This window comes from Acomys minous (genome assembly GCF_964271855.1).
Source record: "Acomys minous genome assembly, chromosome: 10".
NCBI lineage: Eukaryota > Metazoa > Chordata > Mammalia > Rodentia > Muridae > Acomys > Acomys minous.
Window position 1 is genome coordinate 20,086,678 of NC_140491.1, and position 18,323 is coordinate 20,105,000.

Genomic DNA, 18,323 nt, shown 5'->3' on the forward strand with positions numbered 1-18,323 from the left:
ATCCTCACTGGCAGGTCTTGAGAAGTGGATTGGCACAGAAAAATAATCTGCAAATTTTGCAGATAAAAAGGAGTTGTGTTTTTCTCCTGATGTAAATAAGGAGGGCAAATCTGTTTGAGAACAAGGTGCTCCCTATTTAACGTCTTTGCTTTCATCAGGAGAGAATGTGGTAATAGCAGTGATAACGGTGAGAATTCTCTTTTTAGCCTCTTTTTACTGAACTCTTACTATGTGCCAGAACCCTCTGGGCAGGTCCTACATTCAGTCTCATTTAATCTTTGCCATAGGTTCAATAAAACAGGCACTACTGTTCCGTGCACTTTTTGAATGAGAAAGGTTAAGTTGTTCACTTTGGTCGCTCAGTTAATTAAGATTCCAGCTCAGCCAGCTGGGCCCAATATCACACACATGAAGATAGTTTTAGAAATCAGTACAGAGCTTCTTCTTCCTCGGGAGAACACCAAATGGCGGATGACGCCGGTGCAGCGGGAGGGTCCGGAGGACCGGGGCCCAGGATTAGGCGGGCAAGGAGGCTTCTGCGGAGGATTCGGCAGCGGTTTTAGGGGCCGTCTGTGGTCATAGCCGAGGCCACGTGGTGGAGGCCACGGGGCTCGTGGAGGTAAAGCCGAAGACAAGGAGTGGATCCCCGTCACCAAGCTGGGCCGCCTGGTTAAGGATATGAAGATGGAGGTGATTTATCTGTTCTCCCTGCCCATTAAGGAATCCGAGATTATTGATTTTTTTCCTGGGTGCATCCCTAAAGGATGAGGTTCTCAAGATCATGCCAGTGCAGAAGCAGACATGGGCTGGCCAGCGGACCAGGTTTAAGGCTTTTGTCGCTATTGGAGACTACAATGGTTACGTTGGTCTTGGTGTTAAGTGTTCCAAGGAGGTAGCCACTGCTATCTGAGGGGCCATCATCTTGGCCAAGCTTTCCATCGTCCCTGTGCAGAGAAGCTACTGGGGGAACAAGACTGGCAAGCCACACACTGTTCCATGCAAGGTGACAGGCCGCTGTGGCTCTGTTTTGGTGCGTCTCATCCCTCCCTGCCCCCAGAGGCACTGGCATTGTCTCAGCTCCTGTGCCCAAGAAGCTACTGATGATGGCCGGTTTTGATGACTGCTACACATCAGCCAGGGACTGTACTGCCACCCTCGGCAACTTTGCCAAGGCCACTTTTGATGCCGTTTCCAAGACCTACACCTGACACCCTATCTCTGGAAAGAGACTGTGTTCACCAAGTCTCCTTATCAGGAATTCACTGATCATCATGTGAAAAAAACATACCAGAATGTCTGTTCAGAGGACTCAGGCTCCAGCTGTGGCTACCACATAAGGGTTTTTACAAGAAAAACAAAGTGAATTAATTCTGTTTAAAAAAAAAAAGACATCAGTACAGAGAATAGAATGGACGTTCCAACTGGAAAGGCATTGGAGAGCCTCTTATAGGGTGAGCATTATGGTTGTTTGTGGTAAGGATTGCTAATGGGGAGCTTGTTTTGAGATTATTGAAGTCCTAGGGTGCCGCGTGATCATAATAAAAGAGTAGAACCTGCTAGGAGCGACGGAGCAGAGGTTTGTTGGGAGGAAGTAGGGAGCATACACTATGTAGAAATTTATACGTTTGACTCAACAGACGTCTAGACTGCAAGCGGTCCCCTTCTGGTCCTGTTGCTCCTCCCTCCTCTCCTGCTCCAGCCACAGCAGCCTCTGAGTGCTCCCAAACATGCCCCGCCCCCCTCACAGTTGCTCTCATTCCAGTATCCCGGAGTTACATTTGCTCTTACTTCTTCTACTGTTTTCCTTAAACACCACCAACCTCTGAAGTTGACTCCAGCTAACAGTTCCTGAAAGCACGATGTGAATGGAGGCAACTGAGGTGTTGGAACTGTCTCCTCAACCATGGATGTGGAAGGCATCACAGGGCTTTCTAGTGAGCCACTTATGGAACTAGGGGCGAAAAGAAAGGCCAAGTGACAATTGCATCCTAACTAAAGGGACAAGGTTTCACGGTGGAGTGTAACCAGGTGGGTGCAGGAAGAAAGAGTGGCTTTCCAAACACTCAGAAGCAGCTTCCACCTTGGCAGGGTCAATTGACCTTGCAGCTGAGAGTGCGAACAAATGTTAATTTGCTTTTGCTGGCCCACAGAACCGGTCAACTCGACCTTTCATTTCAAAAGAGGCACCGTACACTTCACTCCTAGGGGCAGAGAAGCCTGTGTGTTTAATGCTCAGCTTTCTTTCCAACAGTAACCATGGCCACAAGTGGTTTATTGGGTCGTTTCTGCCTTTCAGCCATTGCTGGCCTTGGTTTGCTTAGAAAGACAAGCAGCCCCTGGGTGATGAATTCCCCTGGGATATCAGCCTTGCCTTCCAATGAGCAACCTCCAGTGAAATCTCCCTTTGAAGAAGGAGCTTGTGGCAAATGTCTCTCAGTCAGCTCAGCTGCTCCGTATAAGGTGCTGTGGTCACCTTGGCCCTGTCTAGTCAGTGTCTAGAAGTCATTTTCTCCAACCTCTCTCCGAGTCTTATGACTGAGTTGCGCTTGGGAAGTTTCCTGTCTAAGAGTTGCTGGCATTATGCCTGGTTCCTGAGAAGGGCATCTTCTTGCTCTTTCCTTCTGATGTCCTTCGAACCTAGGCCACAGTCTGACCTGCTGGGAACCCCACAGTGTGTTTCTTTGCCAAAGACTTTGTTTTGAGCCAGCAGAGAGCCAGGATCTACGTGATGCAAAAAGGGGTCCCAACGGACCATCATATAATCCACTGGAAAATCTCAAAAGGTGCCTTGGTTAGCCTTAAGCTGCTTTAGGTCTCTTTTCTGGTGCATCTCCTGTCACCTGAGGCGCTGCTACAGCCTCCTCCACTTTCTCCTTTGGTGACTTGGCAGCAGGTGGCAGAGGCGGTGCCAAGCGTGGGGCGGGGGGAGCGCCTCGTTCTGTCTGGAGGTACAGCGCTTGGGCTTCTCAGCGGCGGGTGTCCTGGCCCCCACCACCCGCGTTGCCCTGCCACCCAGCTCCGCACAGCGCCCCCGGCGCCCCCAGCCGGCCTCCGCCCGCACCTGCAGCGGCTCCGCGCGCCCTGCCAGCCGCCGCCGCCGCCGCCGCCGCCGCCGCCTCCAGCTCTCAGCGCCTTGGTCGCCCAGGACAGAGTAGCTGTGCGCTTCGGTGCCAGACCTATCGCCAGACTCCCCAGGGCCAGTGGACTCTAAGAGTGTCGCTCCGGCACCCAGCGTCCCCAAAAATGAACGTGAGGAGGGTGGAAAGCATCTCGGCTCAACTGGAGGAGGCGAGCTCCACAGGCGGTAGGAAGCGTTGGGCACGCGTGCGGACACCCCGCTGGCACGGTCCTTCCCTCTCTGTGATCGGGTGCCGCTTCCACGCTGGGGTCCTGGGCGGGGGAGGGGGGGCGGGGGAGGGCGGGGGACGCTTGCTGCCTCCGCTGCATGAGAGAGTGAGGACCCAGGTGGGACTAGGAAAGGGAGGTGGGAGGGGGACATGGATGAGCTGAGGAGTGGGGGTGCATGGCTGGGTCTGGGAGTGAAAGAAAAAAAATGCTTGAAGTGTGTTTGAAACTCGCTGGTGGCAGGGTCCGCCGCGATCCCGTGAGTACTTTTTGCCTTCCCTGAACATTTCTGAGGTTGTGTTTTGCTTTTTACCAGATGCCATTCACAGGCACGCTTCCTTCCCCTAACACCTGGGGATAAATGAGCCAAAATGGTGTTGATCCACCCCCTCTACACTTCCTTGATGCTCCCAAACACTTCACTAGAAGTCTATTTTGATACCCTGGGTAATACACCGACTGGCTGTTGCCCACGTCAGAACCTTTTTGCAGGCGCGCTTGTCTTGTTCTGTTGCTACCTTCAGTTTAGCGTGTTCGGAAAAAATGGTCCTCAGTGACACTTGGAAATAATTTTTCTCTATAGTTCAGCCGTGGAAAGGTACTGGCACTGTGCAAGGAAAGTGTCTCACAGGGAAACATGTAAGGTTAGGAACTGTTCTCCGACTTTAGCGGGACCCAAGGCAGATTTGATGTTCTCCCGCAGAAGATCTTGGGTTACATCAGTTTGTTTTTAGATGGCTTTGATGTGTACAGGTTTTTTTTTTGTTTTTTAAAGAGGACCCTAAATACAAGCAAGGTGGTTGTGGAGAATGTGAGTGCGGAAGCTTATATAAGCTAAAGTGTCACGCGTAGCTACCTTGTCACTTGGCCTTAGAGGGTCAGAATGTGGCCTTGAGGGAGATAAAGTTGTAAGAAAGTAGACTTCTAATACATTCCCTTTATTACTGGAGGAAATGGAACCACCTGAACATTGAGCCCAGCCCTCAGAAATGAATGGGCGTAAGAAATGGACACTCACCAGTACTTTTCCTCAGATAGTTAACCAGGAGGATGCTTGTCTCATCTGAGTGTGAGATTTCAAAAAGTCTTAGTTCTTCATGAACACTAGCCTGAGCACTACCACTGACACCCCAAGTTTTACGTCTGATGGTGTTTTCTCAGAGTAGCAGCTGCCCACTTTTTATGACCCAGTATACCTGGGATAGTCCATGAGAGATATGTGTAATATTTTAGAGAGTGAAATTTCTCCTTTTGTTGTTGTTGTTATTTTGTCAGAATGACACTTTATGTGTAAAGGGGCTGGTTATGGGTTGAGTGTATAGGCTTTCTATCTTTGACGTTCCTTCTGCTGTGAATGGGGAAATTGGCTCACTCTACTTCTGGAGAGACTGTGTGCTCAGGGCTCAGAAGGGTGGTATGGACCCAGAGCTGGGATAGGCTGTGGGGGCACAGTCTCTGGAGTTGGTGGCTTATAGTAGTTGCCTCCTCAGGAAGGACAGCTCTTTACTTGGGCTCAGTCAGTCAGATGGGGATTGCATTTACAAACCCACTCTCTGCCCAGTGCCGTGGCGGGGAGAATTTCTGTAAATGATAAACACAAATGAAATCATTCCTGAGGAATAGGAAACAATTAAAATATTAGAAAATAGAAAATGCCATATCATGTCTAGCATCAGCACGTAATGATTTCTTGGAGACTAGAGAGATGCTGGTTGCATCTTGGCTGAGATGAGGATGAAAGTAAAAAGTTTAACACTTTTTTTCTTTAGTTTTTAGGTAATTAATGTGTGATGATAAGACCAAAGAAAGAAAAAAATGACAGTTGAGAGCATTGTTTTTGTTCTGGTTGCTACTGTTCTAAAAGTAATACAGGGGTGACCAAACATGATTTGGCACTGTGCTTATCTGTGCTCATATTTGTAGTCCTCAGGGGGAAAACTGGATGACTGTCAATTTTAAAGGCTTCAGGTTTTGATTTAAAACAATATCCGCAACCACTTGTTCTCTCTGCAGTGGGTGGAACATGATGGGTTTACCCTGAATAAACAGGCAGGTGTACATTAGGACTAGAGAAGGCTACCGTGATCCAATCAGGCATTAACAAAGTGATGTGCTAGAGGAAGCGGGGAAGAGAGAAAGAAAAAGAGAATTGGAGAAATCTTTCTCTCTCATGTGTGTGTATGTGTATTATGACTTCATTTGGAGGCAAAACTCTGAAAAAAATGTTCTGTGGAGATGTGAAAGACCCCCCCCCCATGTTGTGTGAAACAGTGGGGAAAACTTAGAAACGGTGGCCAGAGAATTGCTTTAGCTTTCAGCTTGTATACTTTCAACACGTAAAAGCACTTAGTGTGCATATATGTACCACTTTCCAGATTGTCGCAGTTGGTACAGTGAATGCTACACACCACAGAATACTGATGGCGTTGGACATACTAGACTTAGACTTACTCTGACACTCATCAGATTCTGTGTCATACTCAGAGCTTGTCCCAATATATTTTTCATTTGCCCTGTTGTAAAATCTAACATAATCCCACTAACAGTGTGTGTGTATATGTGTGTGTGTGTATGTGTGTGTGTGTGTGTGTGTGTGTGTGTGTGTGTGTGTGGAGAGAGAGAGAGAGAGAGAGAGAGAGAGAGAGAGAGAGAGAGAGAATTCAATCATATATTTAAATCAGAAAGAAGGTCAGAGGAAAAAAGCACTATGAAATTATTCATCAGTGTCCTTAATTTGTGTCATCTAACTTAGGGATGGCAGATGTTATGTGATGTAATCTACAGTAAAATGGGGAGGAAGAATACGTGTTTCAATAGTAGTGTGAAAATTTGCTGGAATTTTGAGTCATAATTTGTTAGACTTACTGTGGCTTCAGCTAAAGTTTTGTGTTTACTAAGGTTCAAGAAAAGTCAAGTTAGCAATTTCCCATGAGTAATAGTCTGAAACTTATTATGAACCTTGGAAAAGCTTTCGTTGTATAATACATTCTACTTTCTTGATGTCACACAGATGAAAGGGAATATTTAATAAAAATTGTGAAGTATTACACTTCAAAGATGCTAATTTGTTTCCCTTATATGGTATTTTTTGTCCTGGTCAGTGATTACACCCTCATTTATAAAATAAGGCCATAGCTGTTTAGAACATTAATGAACCATGCAAGATAAAATATGTGTGTAAGATTTCTGAAGCATTTTAGAGCAGATAGTGGTTGGTTTGTTCTGAAAATGTATTTCTGGACAACACACAATCTTTCTTACTCATTTTTTTGTCATCTTGTTTTCTTTATCCTTGGTGGTTTTCATATCATGTGGATAATATTGCTTTTCAATATTTCACAGTATATTGGCTTGTTTACCCAATATCTCTTCATCCTTAGGGACCATACAACAGATTGGTGTGCATGCGCACATGCATGTGCTTCTGTGTGTGTGTGTGTGTGTGTGTGTGTGTGTGTGTGTTGGGGAGGGAGAGGTGAAGTTATCAGTACTGTTCACTCATTAGGCCTTATTATCCTCAAAAATGTCTTAAGGTTGCTCAAATGAGCCCTTTACCACATGTTTATTCACCCTTGAGCACAAATCACCCGTTTATTTTTCAAAATGCCTCATTTGGTATTTGGTTAAAGGTCCTAATGTCTTCTGATACATTGTCCTGAATCCACTGTGGTACTTCATCTGCTCACCAATGGACCTTAGCTGATGGAGAGTCCGAGTCTCCGACTCCTGGTTCTCACTGCATTTCCTGGCATCTAGTTTGAGGACTAGCATGTTCTTTCTCAGCCATAGATAATAACTGCATTTTTCTCCATAGCTCCCTGTGGAACTGAGTTACTCTGTTCCCTCTCAGATTCCTGGCAACTCATTTTATGACCTTTGCTTTTCTTCTATTGCACATTCTATGCAACTTTCACCATGTTCTGTTTTAATTATTTTTCCTTTGTGTACTCTCACGTTGAGCAAACTGCTATTTTAATTTCTAATGTGGTGTGAAAGTTTCCTCAGTGCAGGCTAGCCCAATGCTCTTCTAAAAGGCTACTCAGCCACTCTTATTACGAGGATTTCAGACTCATCAGCAAGTTTGACTAGCACTTTAAGGTAAAAACAAAAAGTTCACTAGAAACAGTATATTATGTCTTTTAGAAACAAGTTCAAATGGTGACACTGTTATTTGAGATTAAAAATGGTTGGAGCAAGCTGGGCACCATGGAGCACACCTGTAATCCCAGGGCTTGGGAGGCAGAGGCAGGTGGATCTCTGTGAGTTCAAGGCCAGTCTGGTATACAAAATGAGTCCAGGACAAACAGGGCTACACAAGAAAACCCTGTCTCGAACCTTTCCCCACCTGAAATCAGTTATAGCTTACTAAAAAAAAAAAAAGAAGAAGAAGAAAAAAAAAGAAAAAAGAAAAAAAGAAAGAAAAGAAAAAGAAAAAATGGTTGGAACAGAGAATTTTCTATGGGAAGTCCATCTTAATATAGAATTAAAAAAATTTTTACTTATGTAATTTATTCAGATTACATCTCAATTGTTATCCTCTCACTTGTATCCTCCCATTCCCCTCCCTCCCTCCCTCCTCCTATTCCCCTCCCCTAGGTCTGTGACACAAGAGGACCTCCTCCACCATCACATACTCACAGCCCATCAGGTCTCCTCCTGGTAGCCTGCTTACTCTTCCTTTGAGTGTGACCAGGTCTCCCCACCAAGGGAAAGTGGTCAAATAGGGGGCACCAGAGTTCATGTCCGAGTCAGTCCCATCTAGAATTAGTTACCAGTGTTTATTTACTTCTGTCTCTTACCTCAGTTTCTTCAAGTAATTTTATGTTCATAGCAACATTCCAAGACAGTATGCTTCACTCCTCTTTCCCTACCATCTCCCACTTAAAGTCAACTATGCTTCCTAACAATTGATTTAAGTCTTATTCTCCCAGGGAATACTTTAGTGCCTTCCTGTGGTTCCACTTTTAAAAAGAAAGATATGGTCGTTTTAATTGGTATTAAAAGGCTCTCATGTTGAGGTGACCGTCTTCCACCTCCACATTATCTTCTCCCATTCTGCCAGTCTGGGCTTTGATATAGCTGGACTGGATTTCCCCCTAGTTCCCAAACATACTTTGTGTTTGCCCACTGTTTAGGATTTATTCCCTGTCCTCATGTGACTAGGTGATTGACTGTTGGCACATCTATCCAGACCCATCTCAGATGTGATCTTCTCCTCCTGCTACTCCACTGTTTTGTCTCTGCTCCCCAACTAAGGATTGCTCTTTAGCTTTGCTTACGTAACTTCCTTCTTATTTTGAGGTGAATCTGAACAAAGCAAAATAAACTTGGCATTTCACATCATTTTGCAGCGAGAAAATTGTAGCCCCTCATTAGCATATACCCAACACAAGTTTTACTCGTGTTTATCCTTCTAGTTAATATTTACACAGTGCCTCACAAACTAGAAAATGCCTAAAAGACATTTATTGAATTTAAATCATGTTGTCCCATGGTAGACCTATGAAAGAACTTGAATTTGATTTATATTCAGTTGCTCATTAAGCCCTCTTTAGGAAGGTGGTTTTTCTGTCCACTCTATTCAGAGGATAATGCCCCTGAGTTTGGAAATTCAGCATCAAGATCTGGCTTCTCTGCACATCTGTGGCCTCATTGCTAGGAGAGTGTAGAGTGTGGAGAAGGCTTGAGTAGGACGTCTCTGTTTTTAGCAATGGTCAGAGTTGTCTTTGTATATCATAACTGTGATTCTCCCTCATCCATAATAGCTTCCAGATCTGTCATTTCCAAGGTCAGTCGTCCAGTGGATTCCTAGTGATAGTTACTACCATGTCTATTCCCTGCCCAGGCCTCCAAAATTACTGACAGTGCAAACTTAGTTAAATATTCACCCCAAAATGTGACTTGTCCTTTTCCAATACTTCACAATACATTGGGTATGCACCTGTACTACCATGCCTATTATCAGTATTGTTATCTTTGTTATTAAGCTAGTGAGCCTCCCATTGTAGCAGTAGCCATAGAAAGGAATGGAAAAATCAAACCAGCAGGGTCTCATTCAGTGTACACACATCCATTTCTTTGCTTCTATTTCTTTCATATCAGCGTTCACAAGGAGAGTCAGGCTGTGCCGGGAGCAAGGGCTGGAAAGAGGTGAAGTTCAGTCCTTTACCCCAGTGGCTGTGGCTCTCTCCCTTCTTGCCGAGCCTCTTTTCCATGGCTGATCTGAACCCAAAGGAAGAAATGCTATTAGGGAGCCAAGTAAGTAGAAAGTCCGCATTTATACACCACAGTTCCCTACATGTTTTGCCATTGTAAAGTGACATTTGATCAGGAGCACAAACATAGAATTATCCACACTGTGCTCTTGGCTGTGATGCCCAAGTGGAAGGCTGATATTTATTCCTGGGTGAACACGGCCGGTGTAAGTTGAATATCTAGCTCATGAGAACATACTGCCACTTTAAATACCTTTGGGGACTATTACAAACCTTTGAGAAGTCACTTATTCCCTTCCAATTGTTTATGCAGGTAAAAGTGAGCAGCCAAAACATTTCAATAGTTTGTAACTTTTTGGTTACCTCAAATTTGAATTGGCTTAAGGAAATGTCCCCTCTTGTATTTAGGTGCCATCTGTTCATGAACAGTGAATAAGTCTTTAGGGAATCAGAACTTGGCATTTTTATAGGTTTTTAAACAATGACTTGGGAGGAAAGATGACATTTATCTTCAGATGTCAATGTGTGTTAATAGTCTGAAATAGCTTTGAGTGATGCAGTTTATTTAAGAATGGTATTATTGAAGTCCAGATGGGATTCAAAATAGGATCTGAGTGATGCAATAATGTCTAGAGTTTACAGACTATCCCCACTATGTTTTCTTTGTAGTATAATACGCAGACATGACTGTGTTATACACTCCAAAGTGCCCCAGTAATATCCCCCAATTTTTTATGGTGTTATACATGTCAAGATGTCCCTAATACTATCCCAAATCATTTTTTCCATGAAAGAATACATGCCTGTCAAGTGACTTTAAGAGTTTTATGCTAAAATTGTGTAAATATAGCAATTTAGATATTGCACCTATCAACAATGCAGAATGGAAGTGCTTCATTTGCAGATTTTATTTTGGGCTTTAAAATTTTGTGTCTGAATGAGTTTTCACTTGGCTAGCATGAGAAATTACTCCAGGACAGTTTTACCCTGAATCTTTCTCCATGGTGTGTATCTAGCAAGTGCTCCAGAAATATGTTGAACAAACAACTTCCTAACATCATGGTGACCCCTAAGTCAGATCTGTCACCGTTCTCCCACTTATTCTGTTTTTGGTCAAAGTGATGCTCTGGTCTTCTTTGTCTCATATCTACATGCAACTTACCAATACAACAAGGTAGCACTGACTGACAGACATCCTTAAGATAACTCAGATATTGTTTGAAGAACAAGTGAGTTCAGTTTGGAGAGCACTATTCTATGGCTTAGAGAACATTTGATTTCATATAAAAAGTTGATATCAGATAAAATAGACATTGTGTGTAATGCCACCCTTCCTTCATTTTTTTTTCAGTATGCAGTGATGAAGGTGATATGTAGTAGGACCTTATAGACATCTCATGATGATAAAATAAGATTCATTTCTCAAATGTTTACAAGGAAGCTAACTGGTGTTAGGCTTATAAAAGAGATTCTGCCTTCCAATAGTCTACTGTTTATACAGAAGGTAGTTACTGGATATGCCCTGGGTATTCACATCATACTGGCATAGGGGAAGAAATGAAGAATCACGGATCTTTTAAAAGACCCATTCCCATGATGGAATTAAGGACAAAGTGTTAAACGACTTCCTGTGGGTAGGAGGCTGTGCCTGTGCATATGGAAACACACAGAGATAGTTCATGCTTGTTCTGCTTCTGGTTTATTTTCACCTCTATCTAGTCTTTCAAATATAGTATTTTTTTGTCTACAACTTAATTACATTCAAATATCATGCCATTTAATTTTTTAAAAATCTTTTAAAGTGCAGGGAGTATATGGAGATACATACTTTCTTCATAAAGCAAATATGACCTGGGAGCTTGGAGAGTAAAGAATGAGTAATAACTTCTGTTTGTAGAAAGTGATAAAGGAATTGAGAATGTTCATTTCTCTTATTGCCAGAGTAAATAATGTCCTAGCAACAGCAGAGGCATTTGAAACTAGCACAGGGATTTCTAAATTGAATAGAGCATCCCTAAGTTTTAAAACTAATTTTGTAGAATCAATCATTTATCATTAGAACACTATTATGCCTTATCAAGTTCTGCGAGTGCCTGTGAAAATCAACCGTCTCTTATAAGAATTCCAAAACCGCTTGCTCCTCTTCATTCACCTCCGCAAACTCCCTGTAATTTGAGCCTGAGTTCCTCCTGCTGCACTGCACTGTGTAGCTGTACTCTGTAAGAGGTTGTAACTGTTTGTAACTTTGCTCTTATAGTTGTTTTTCATCTCTGAAGCGCAGGTGCATTTTCCTCATTTATTGGCTGTCGAGAGGCAACTATACAATAAGGAGAGTTCAGAGCCAAGCATTGGGAAAGTGGGAAAAAAAAATGAATACAACCAAATTCATCAATATTCAGAGATATGGAATGAGGAACTCTTCCACACAAGAGGTAGAAAATAAATTGCAATTGCCATGAAGGCAGGCAGTAAGGTGGTTTTTTTTTAAAAGGGCCACCTCTCTACCTTTGACGCTGGGAGAGAGTAGCTGCTAGTGCTGCTGATGTAAGGGAAGGTCAGAACGTGTCCCCAATCCACATAAACTCTCCTAGTCAAGTTAAAGCAGGAAATGAAAATTAGTCATTCAAAAATGTGTACTTTCCTAGTCACTGTTTATCTCTCTGAGTAAACACTAACAATGAAAAGAGTCTACAATCACTGCAGTGAGCAGATTGAACTGTGGAAATTAATTGTTAGAAATATTACAAAGTTAAGCAAAGCTCTGTCTATTCCTGAATCCGTAAGCAAGAGATAGTGGTTCTTCATGAATATCATCAAAGTGGAATTATAGAGTCCAACAGGGACAGTTTTTTTTTTACTTTAACCTCCATTGATTTATTTTCTCATAGTTTTGGAAATATTGTTGAAAATGCTACTCAACCATCATTCATTTAAAACACACTTATCCATCATGTGTTAGATGAAAGACCCTGTACTAATAAATATTTGAGAATAGAGAAAGGTAATGTTGTTGCTTGCGATATAAAATTAAAGTTTTAAGTCACTCTCTCCTGGTATACTCCTAAGCTGCACTTTGCTTGCATTATGTATTAAATACAGAAAGCATGGTAGTTTACCTCATCTTCAAAGGCAGGGGTTAAATATCATCCTAGGACACCATTGCCTTTTTTCTCTGAAGGATGTCATTATCTATTATCAATAGCTTTTGTAAAACGTTACCCTGAATAGCTTTTGTAAAACGTTATCCTGAGGAAGCAAATAACAGGAGTATTATAATCACAACACTTATTACTATGTGATATTGGCTTCATAGAGTCACACATAGCACTATGCAGACCTTACACAGAGGACTAGCATTAACCTATATACCAAATAATATAGCTGCATACCTGAATATGTCAGTATTTTTTTTCATGAAACATACTGGACTTCTTTGTCAAGTGTCATTTACAGTACATGTATGTAGAAATTAAAAAAAAAATCTTCTGGGAACCTTAAGCTTACCTGTAGAGATAGGCATATGTGTTAGAATCTGGACCACAGATAGCCCTGTGATAGCTCCACTGTACAGAACACTTTGGAGAAATCTCTGAGTCATTCAGCAGGTCAGACAGGGTCAAAGAAAGACACCTAGACTAGAAACACACCTGAGGTAGAATGCTTACATTATCTGGGTAAGAGGGCGGATGGAATAAGAGATATTTTGGGTAATAGTACTTGTAGGTCTGAGGTTGAGCCAAGAGACCAGGGCTATGCAATCAGGAGCTGTGGGCTCTCCGTGGTTCAGAAAGGTTTGGAATTGAATGGAATAGTGATATGAGAAATTACAGGAGTCCATGCATGAAGGGGCTGAGGAATTATGGTGTATTTCAATCAAGATGATTCTATTTCCACACCACCAACATAACTGCAGCCATGTGGCAAATGGATGGGAACAGGGTTAGGGTGAAACAGCAGGCAAGGAAATCTCCTGTGACAGTAAATGCAGGTGGGTAATCTGAAAGGCATAGTAGGTCCTTGCTCAGGGGTGGAAGAATAAAGAGTATGCTTGAGATAAACAGAATATGAGATCAATAGGATTTGCGGTGTTGACTGATAGATTGCTAAAGGGATCAATGATGAAGGAAGACCTGGAGACAAAGCATCTAGATTTCTGGTTTCACTAAGTCAGGGGTTGCTTAAATTAATGCAGATGAAAAATACAGAAAAAGGATTATTTGGAAGAAAACAAGGCTTATTCCATCTACAAAATTTATGGACTTGTAGAACATCAAAGTGGAGGAGATGCCAGTAGGCATGGGGCTCTTTGGGCTGTAACAATAGATGGAGATTTTATTCTGTAGACAGAAGGGAGCCAGTTGAATTTCACAAAGTGACAGAATGTGGAACATTAATTTTGCATAGCTGGGTAGGATGCGTTCTTGATAATGATGTCATTAGGTGACTGTTGCATTAGTCTAGGCCAGAGAAACAAAAGACAGAACTGGGGTAGAGGCAGTGGAGATGGAAAAGAAGGTTGCCTGGAGGACAAAATAGGGAGCTGGAGACACATTGTGGTATTATGAGCAACAGAGCCATGGGAGAAGGAATGATTTCAAAGGACAAATGTGTACATATTTACAAATATTGACTTTTGAGATACAGGAAAATGTTGGAGGTTGGTCTGTACCCATCTCTGTACCCAAAGGTTGCTATGTAACCTTGTCTAAAGAACTTCCTGCTTGACCAATAAAAGGCCATCACACCTGGATAGGGCTAATGAGATAGGTGTGGCTTTGATATACAGAATCTTGGGAAGGGGGAGACCAGAGAGGAAGAGCAGGGAAAAGAACACCATGCCATAGGGAGGAGAAGGAGGAAACACATTTACAGCATGGATGGAGGTTTGGCTCAGATGATGATAAATAGCAAGTATTTGGAATCATAGATGGGAGGTATCTCAATAGAAATTATTAGAAGCAGATGGTATAGGACTGGGGCAGGGTATGGTATAACAGCCCCAATATGGGTAGTAGTCTAGGGGATTAATAATCTTCCCTGCCCCAGGTCAGCTAAGGCTATTTTAAAATATAACAGGTGTTTATGTCTTAATTGATTGCTAGCAGGTTAGAAAATACCACTGTGATAATAATTATAGGCCTGATAATTAACATTATTAAGCCATACTGTGAAATTAACCACAACAGGGAAATATTCATGTCAAACCCCCAAAGACAGTTAGAAATATGGAATTCACGTTTAATCTATTTTCAGAGAAACTCAAAATTTGTATGCATTCAGCACTGTGCTGAACAATAGGAAAAGAGAAATAAATGAAACATAGTCACGACCCACAAATCCTGAGCACTAAACGAAACCGGGCTCCCAGATTAGAGGAGCAGTTATAGAGAGGTAATTTGGATTGTAGTCATGGGATTGGATATCACATAGAAATTAGTGTTAGAATTCTGAAGAATAAGTGTGTGAGCTAGATGAAAAAACCAGGAGTACTTCAGAGTTTGGAAGGAGATTGCATAGATACTAAGGAAGCCAGTGCCTGACACAGAAGGCTTATGTCTGTTGACTGACGGGAATATAGGAGTTTAAAAATCCAGAGCTTGATGACGGGTGGATCTGGACCCAGATGAGTCTACTCAAACTACTGTACCAACCAAGGACAATACATGCAGTAAACATTGAACCCTTAGTCATATCGAGCCAATGGACAGAACATTTTCCACAGTTGTGTGGAGAGTGGGGACTGACTGTGACATAAACTCTGGTGCCTTTTATTTGACCACTTCCCCTTGGTGGGGAGGGGAACTCAAGAGAAAGGATAAGCAGGCTACCAGGATGAGACTTGATAGGCTGTGGCCGTATAGTGGGGAGGAGGTCCCCTTTTGTCACAGACCTAGGCGAGGGTCAAAGAGAGAGGGAGGGAGGAATCGGAGGATACAAATGAGGAGATAACAATTGAGATGTAATCTGGATAAATTAATTAACTAAAAAAAATCCAGAGCTGGCTAATACTCTAAGCTGTTGCAGGACTGAGTGAAGACGTGTGGTGGCTAAGTAGAGAATTCTGGAGTCAGAACTGGGGATCAGATACCCTGGCTGTGACTGTGACTTCAGTGAACCACAAGACTGATTGAGTTTAATTTCTTTGTGTGTAGTTGCACCATTCTTGCCCCATATCCTCTACTAAACTTCTTGCTGACTTCATTTGCGTCTTCATTACATAAAGTGTTACTTCTCTGATGACTTCTTCTAATACAACTATCCACTCTGCATCTCTCTATCCTCTTATACTTTCTGTCCTTTGCTTCAGATACTTTATCTACCCTTAAAAGAAGAAATCTATTCGTATGTCTATATACTATACCCATGAGATGTATAATATATCTTAAATTATTTCTAATATATTTTATACTATATTTTCTGTCAAAAGGGATTTGGATATGTGCTGAATTCTAACTCAATACTGTGAACCTATGTTACCAGGGTGGACGGGGCCTGACTGGACTAATGTATGTAAAGCACTTGGCCTAGTATAACACAAATAGTTACATATGATAAGTGAGAATGTTGTAGAATTTATTTCTGCAATCATTTGGAATTAGTAAAATGTATTTTATTACATGGACAGAGGTCAGGAACAGCAAGATTGGGAGCGACAGAATATGAAAGGGGAGAGCTGGAAGGAGGAGATGCTTGCTCTCTGGAAGAGATGCATCTGGTCTTCCAGTGCAGAAGGGTGACTTTCTAGGGACAATATTATACAGGATGTGGACTATGAGCTAGGATTTGGACATCAACAAGGATCCTCCTATCCTGGTATAAAGAATGAAGAATGGAAATCTTCAAGGTGGGAAGATTATCAAGATTTTGTAGTGTTTCAATGGGAGTGGGAGTTATAGAAAGAAATGAGTGTCAAATTTCTTCAGCATCATGGTTGGCATCTATGACCCATTAATGCTGGAGTGAGTGAGATAGGAGACTGAAAAGAGTGGGGGGAGTGTCAAAAATGTCCTCCTGGGCTGCTTTCCTCTCCAACATGAGTGTGTACGTGAAGGCATATGATTATGGGAGGATGCTAACCCCTCCCCGAGAGAATGTGTGCACACAGTCACACCTATGTTTATATGTGCATATGTGTATTGAGTTCATAACATCAAGTTCTACTTTATCTTGGGAGAGGTCAGGAAGATAATCTGGTATCTTCACCTTGTCACTGCCAAGGTGATTTTAAATATTCTTTATAAATAAATTGTAGCTTAGAAGCTTATGCTTCTTGCCCACTGTCACATAGTTAGTGACTGAAAAAGCAGGGATCTTGACTAAAGTAATAGCATGAAAGACATGCTGGCTGCACAGTAAGTACTCTGCCCTCTTTATTTTTCCACTCTTGTTCTTGGACATGTCCCAGACGAGTGGAGGGAGAGTCTCCAGGCTGAACGGACCTGATGTGTTAGGAAGGCCTGAGTTGGGTTTTTTCAGACTTACTTAACACTTTCTATTCATTCAGGTGGCTAGCCTAGGGAGGCAAAGGCAAATTATCTTATAAGCTTCCTGTGGCAAAGATCTCAAATAAAAGCCAAGTCCAAGTTACCTTGGAGAGGAAGAGTGAGATCTGATGCCCAACTTTGTGACTCTGAAAGGAACTTTTAATTTTTGAAGGTTTGAATGCAGGGAAAGTAACCTTGCTGGCCTCCTTGAACTTGAGCTGAAACACTGATGGGCAGGACAAGCTGAGCGAACTAGTGCCAGGATGTCTGGACATGGGCAGTTCAGGTGAATTTCTGAAGGAAGTTCTCTGTGTTCTCATTCTCTGCAAGGCTGTGACCCTGATCTTAAGCACTCCATTTACATAGCTGCATTCCTTCCTCTCCTCCACTGCTTGGCCTAGCATCTGCTTCTCTACCCACCCCTTTATAGACACTTTGCCCAGACTTGATGAGACTAACCAGTTGAGAATATAGAACATCAATGTATGTAATGATATCTGGCCATCCACCTTTATGCCAGAATTTGTCATGCACTCTTTTAATGCTATTCTTTAATGAATGCAGTTTTAATTAATTTCTTGGTATCTATCTAGAAACCCAAAGTAAAGAGATTGTGCACACTTCTAAGGCCCATAGGGACACACAAACATTTGTTAACAAGTGGATAGCAAAATGACTTTAAATATGTTAATAAAACAGATGCAAATACTGTTTGATGATTGTTGTGAAATGCAATGAGAAAGCACCCAGAAACCTCAGATACAAACCCTTCCGCTTTCTTGGCTTCAGGCATATTCATTAAACTTCATCCCCAACACTTACTTGTTTAACATTTGTCATAAATTAATTGTGTTAGATGCTTTGGAGGTGCAAGCACCTTTTCTTCTCACTGCCAGCTAGGGAGTAGAATTTTAACCTATACAGATGAATGCAAGTGTGATTTCAGCAAATGTACATGGAAACATATACAAAGGAGCAGACATACATTGAGGAAAAACTACTTTAGTGTCAGGATCAGAAAATAACTCTTAGGAGAAGGAGAAATGGAGTTGAAGACTGAATTGTGCTTAGAGATAGATGAGGCCAAAGCCAAGAATACACTTGAAGAGAGAAGAAAAAGAACGGGAAAGATGGAGGACACAAAAGATGATTCTCCAGAGGCAGACAGTGTACATGATTAGGAGTTTGAGTTTGGTTATTGGTTGGACTTTATTTTATGGGTGATGAGAAGGGATCAGAGGCATTAAGCAGAACTGGATAATCAAAAGCCATAGCATTA

General features: G+C 42.3%; 1 protein-coding gene and 1 pseudogene across 4 annotated transcripts in view; both read left to right on the plus strand.

Moving 5' to 3' along the window:
• Positions 1–464: 464 nt before the first annotated feature.
• Positions 465–1,337, plus strand: LOC311607772 (small ribosomal subunit protein uS5-like; annotated as a pseudogene). The gene has a single exon. The product of its transcript is annotated as a small ribosomal subunit protein uS5-like (transcript).
• A 1,623-nt stretch (positions 1,338–2,960) lies between these two features.
• The window catches only part of KCNIP4 (potassium voltage-gated channel interacting protein 4), a 1,038,736-nt gene continuing 1,023,373 nt past the window's right edge, over positions 2,961–18,323 (plus strand). Inside the window, exon 1 of one of the 3 annotated variants that reach the window (XM_084799181.1) lies at positions 2,961–3,304. In XM_084799181.1, coding sequence (XP_084655307.1) covers positions 3,244–3,304 — 61 coding nt within the window. In that variant the 5' untranslated portion in view covers positions 2,961–3,243. The remainder of the gene's footprint in view (positions 3,305–18,323) is intronic. The other 2 variants (XM_084799182.1, XM_084799186.1) reach the window with 2 other exon arrangements.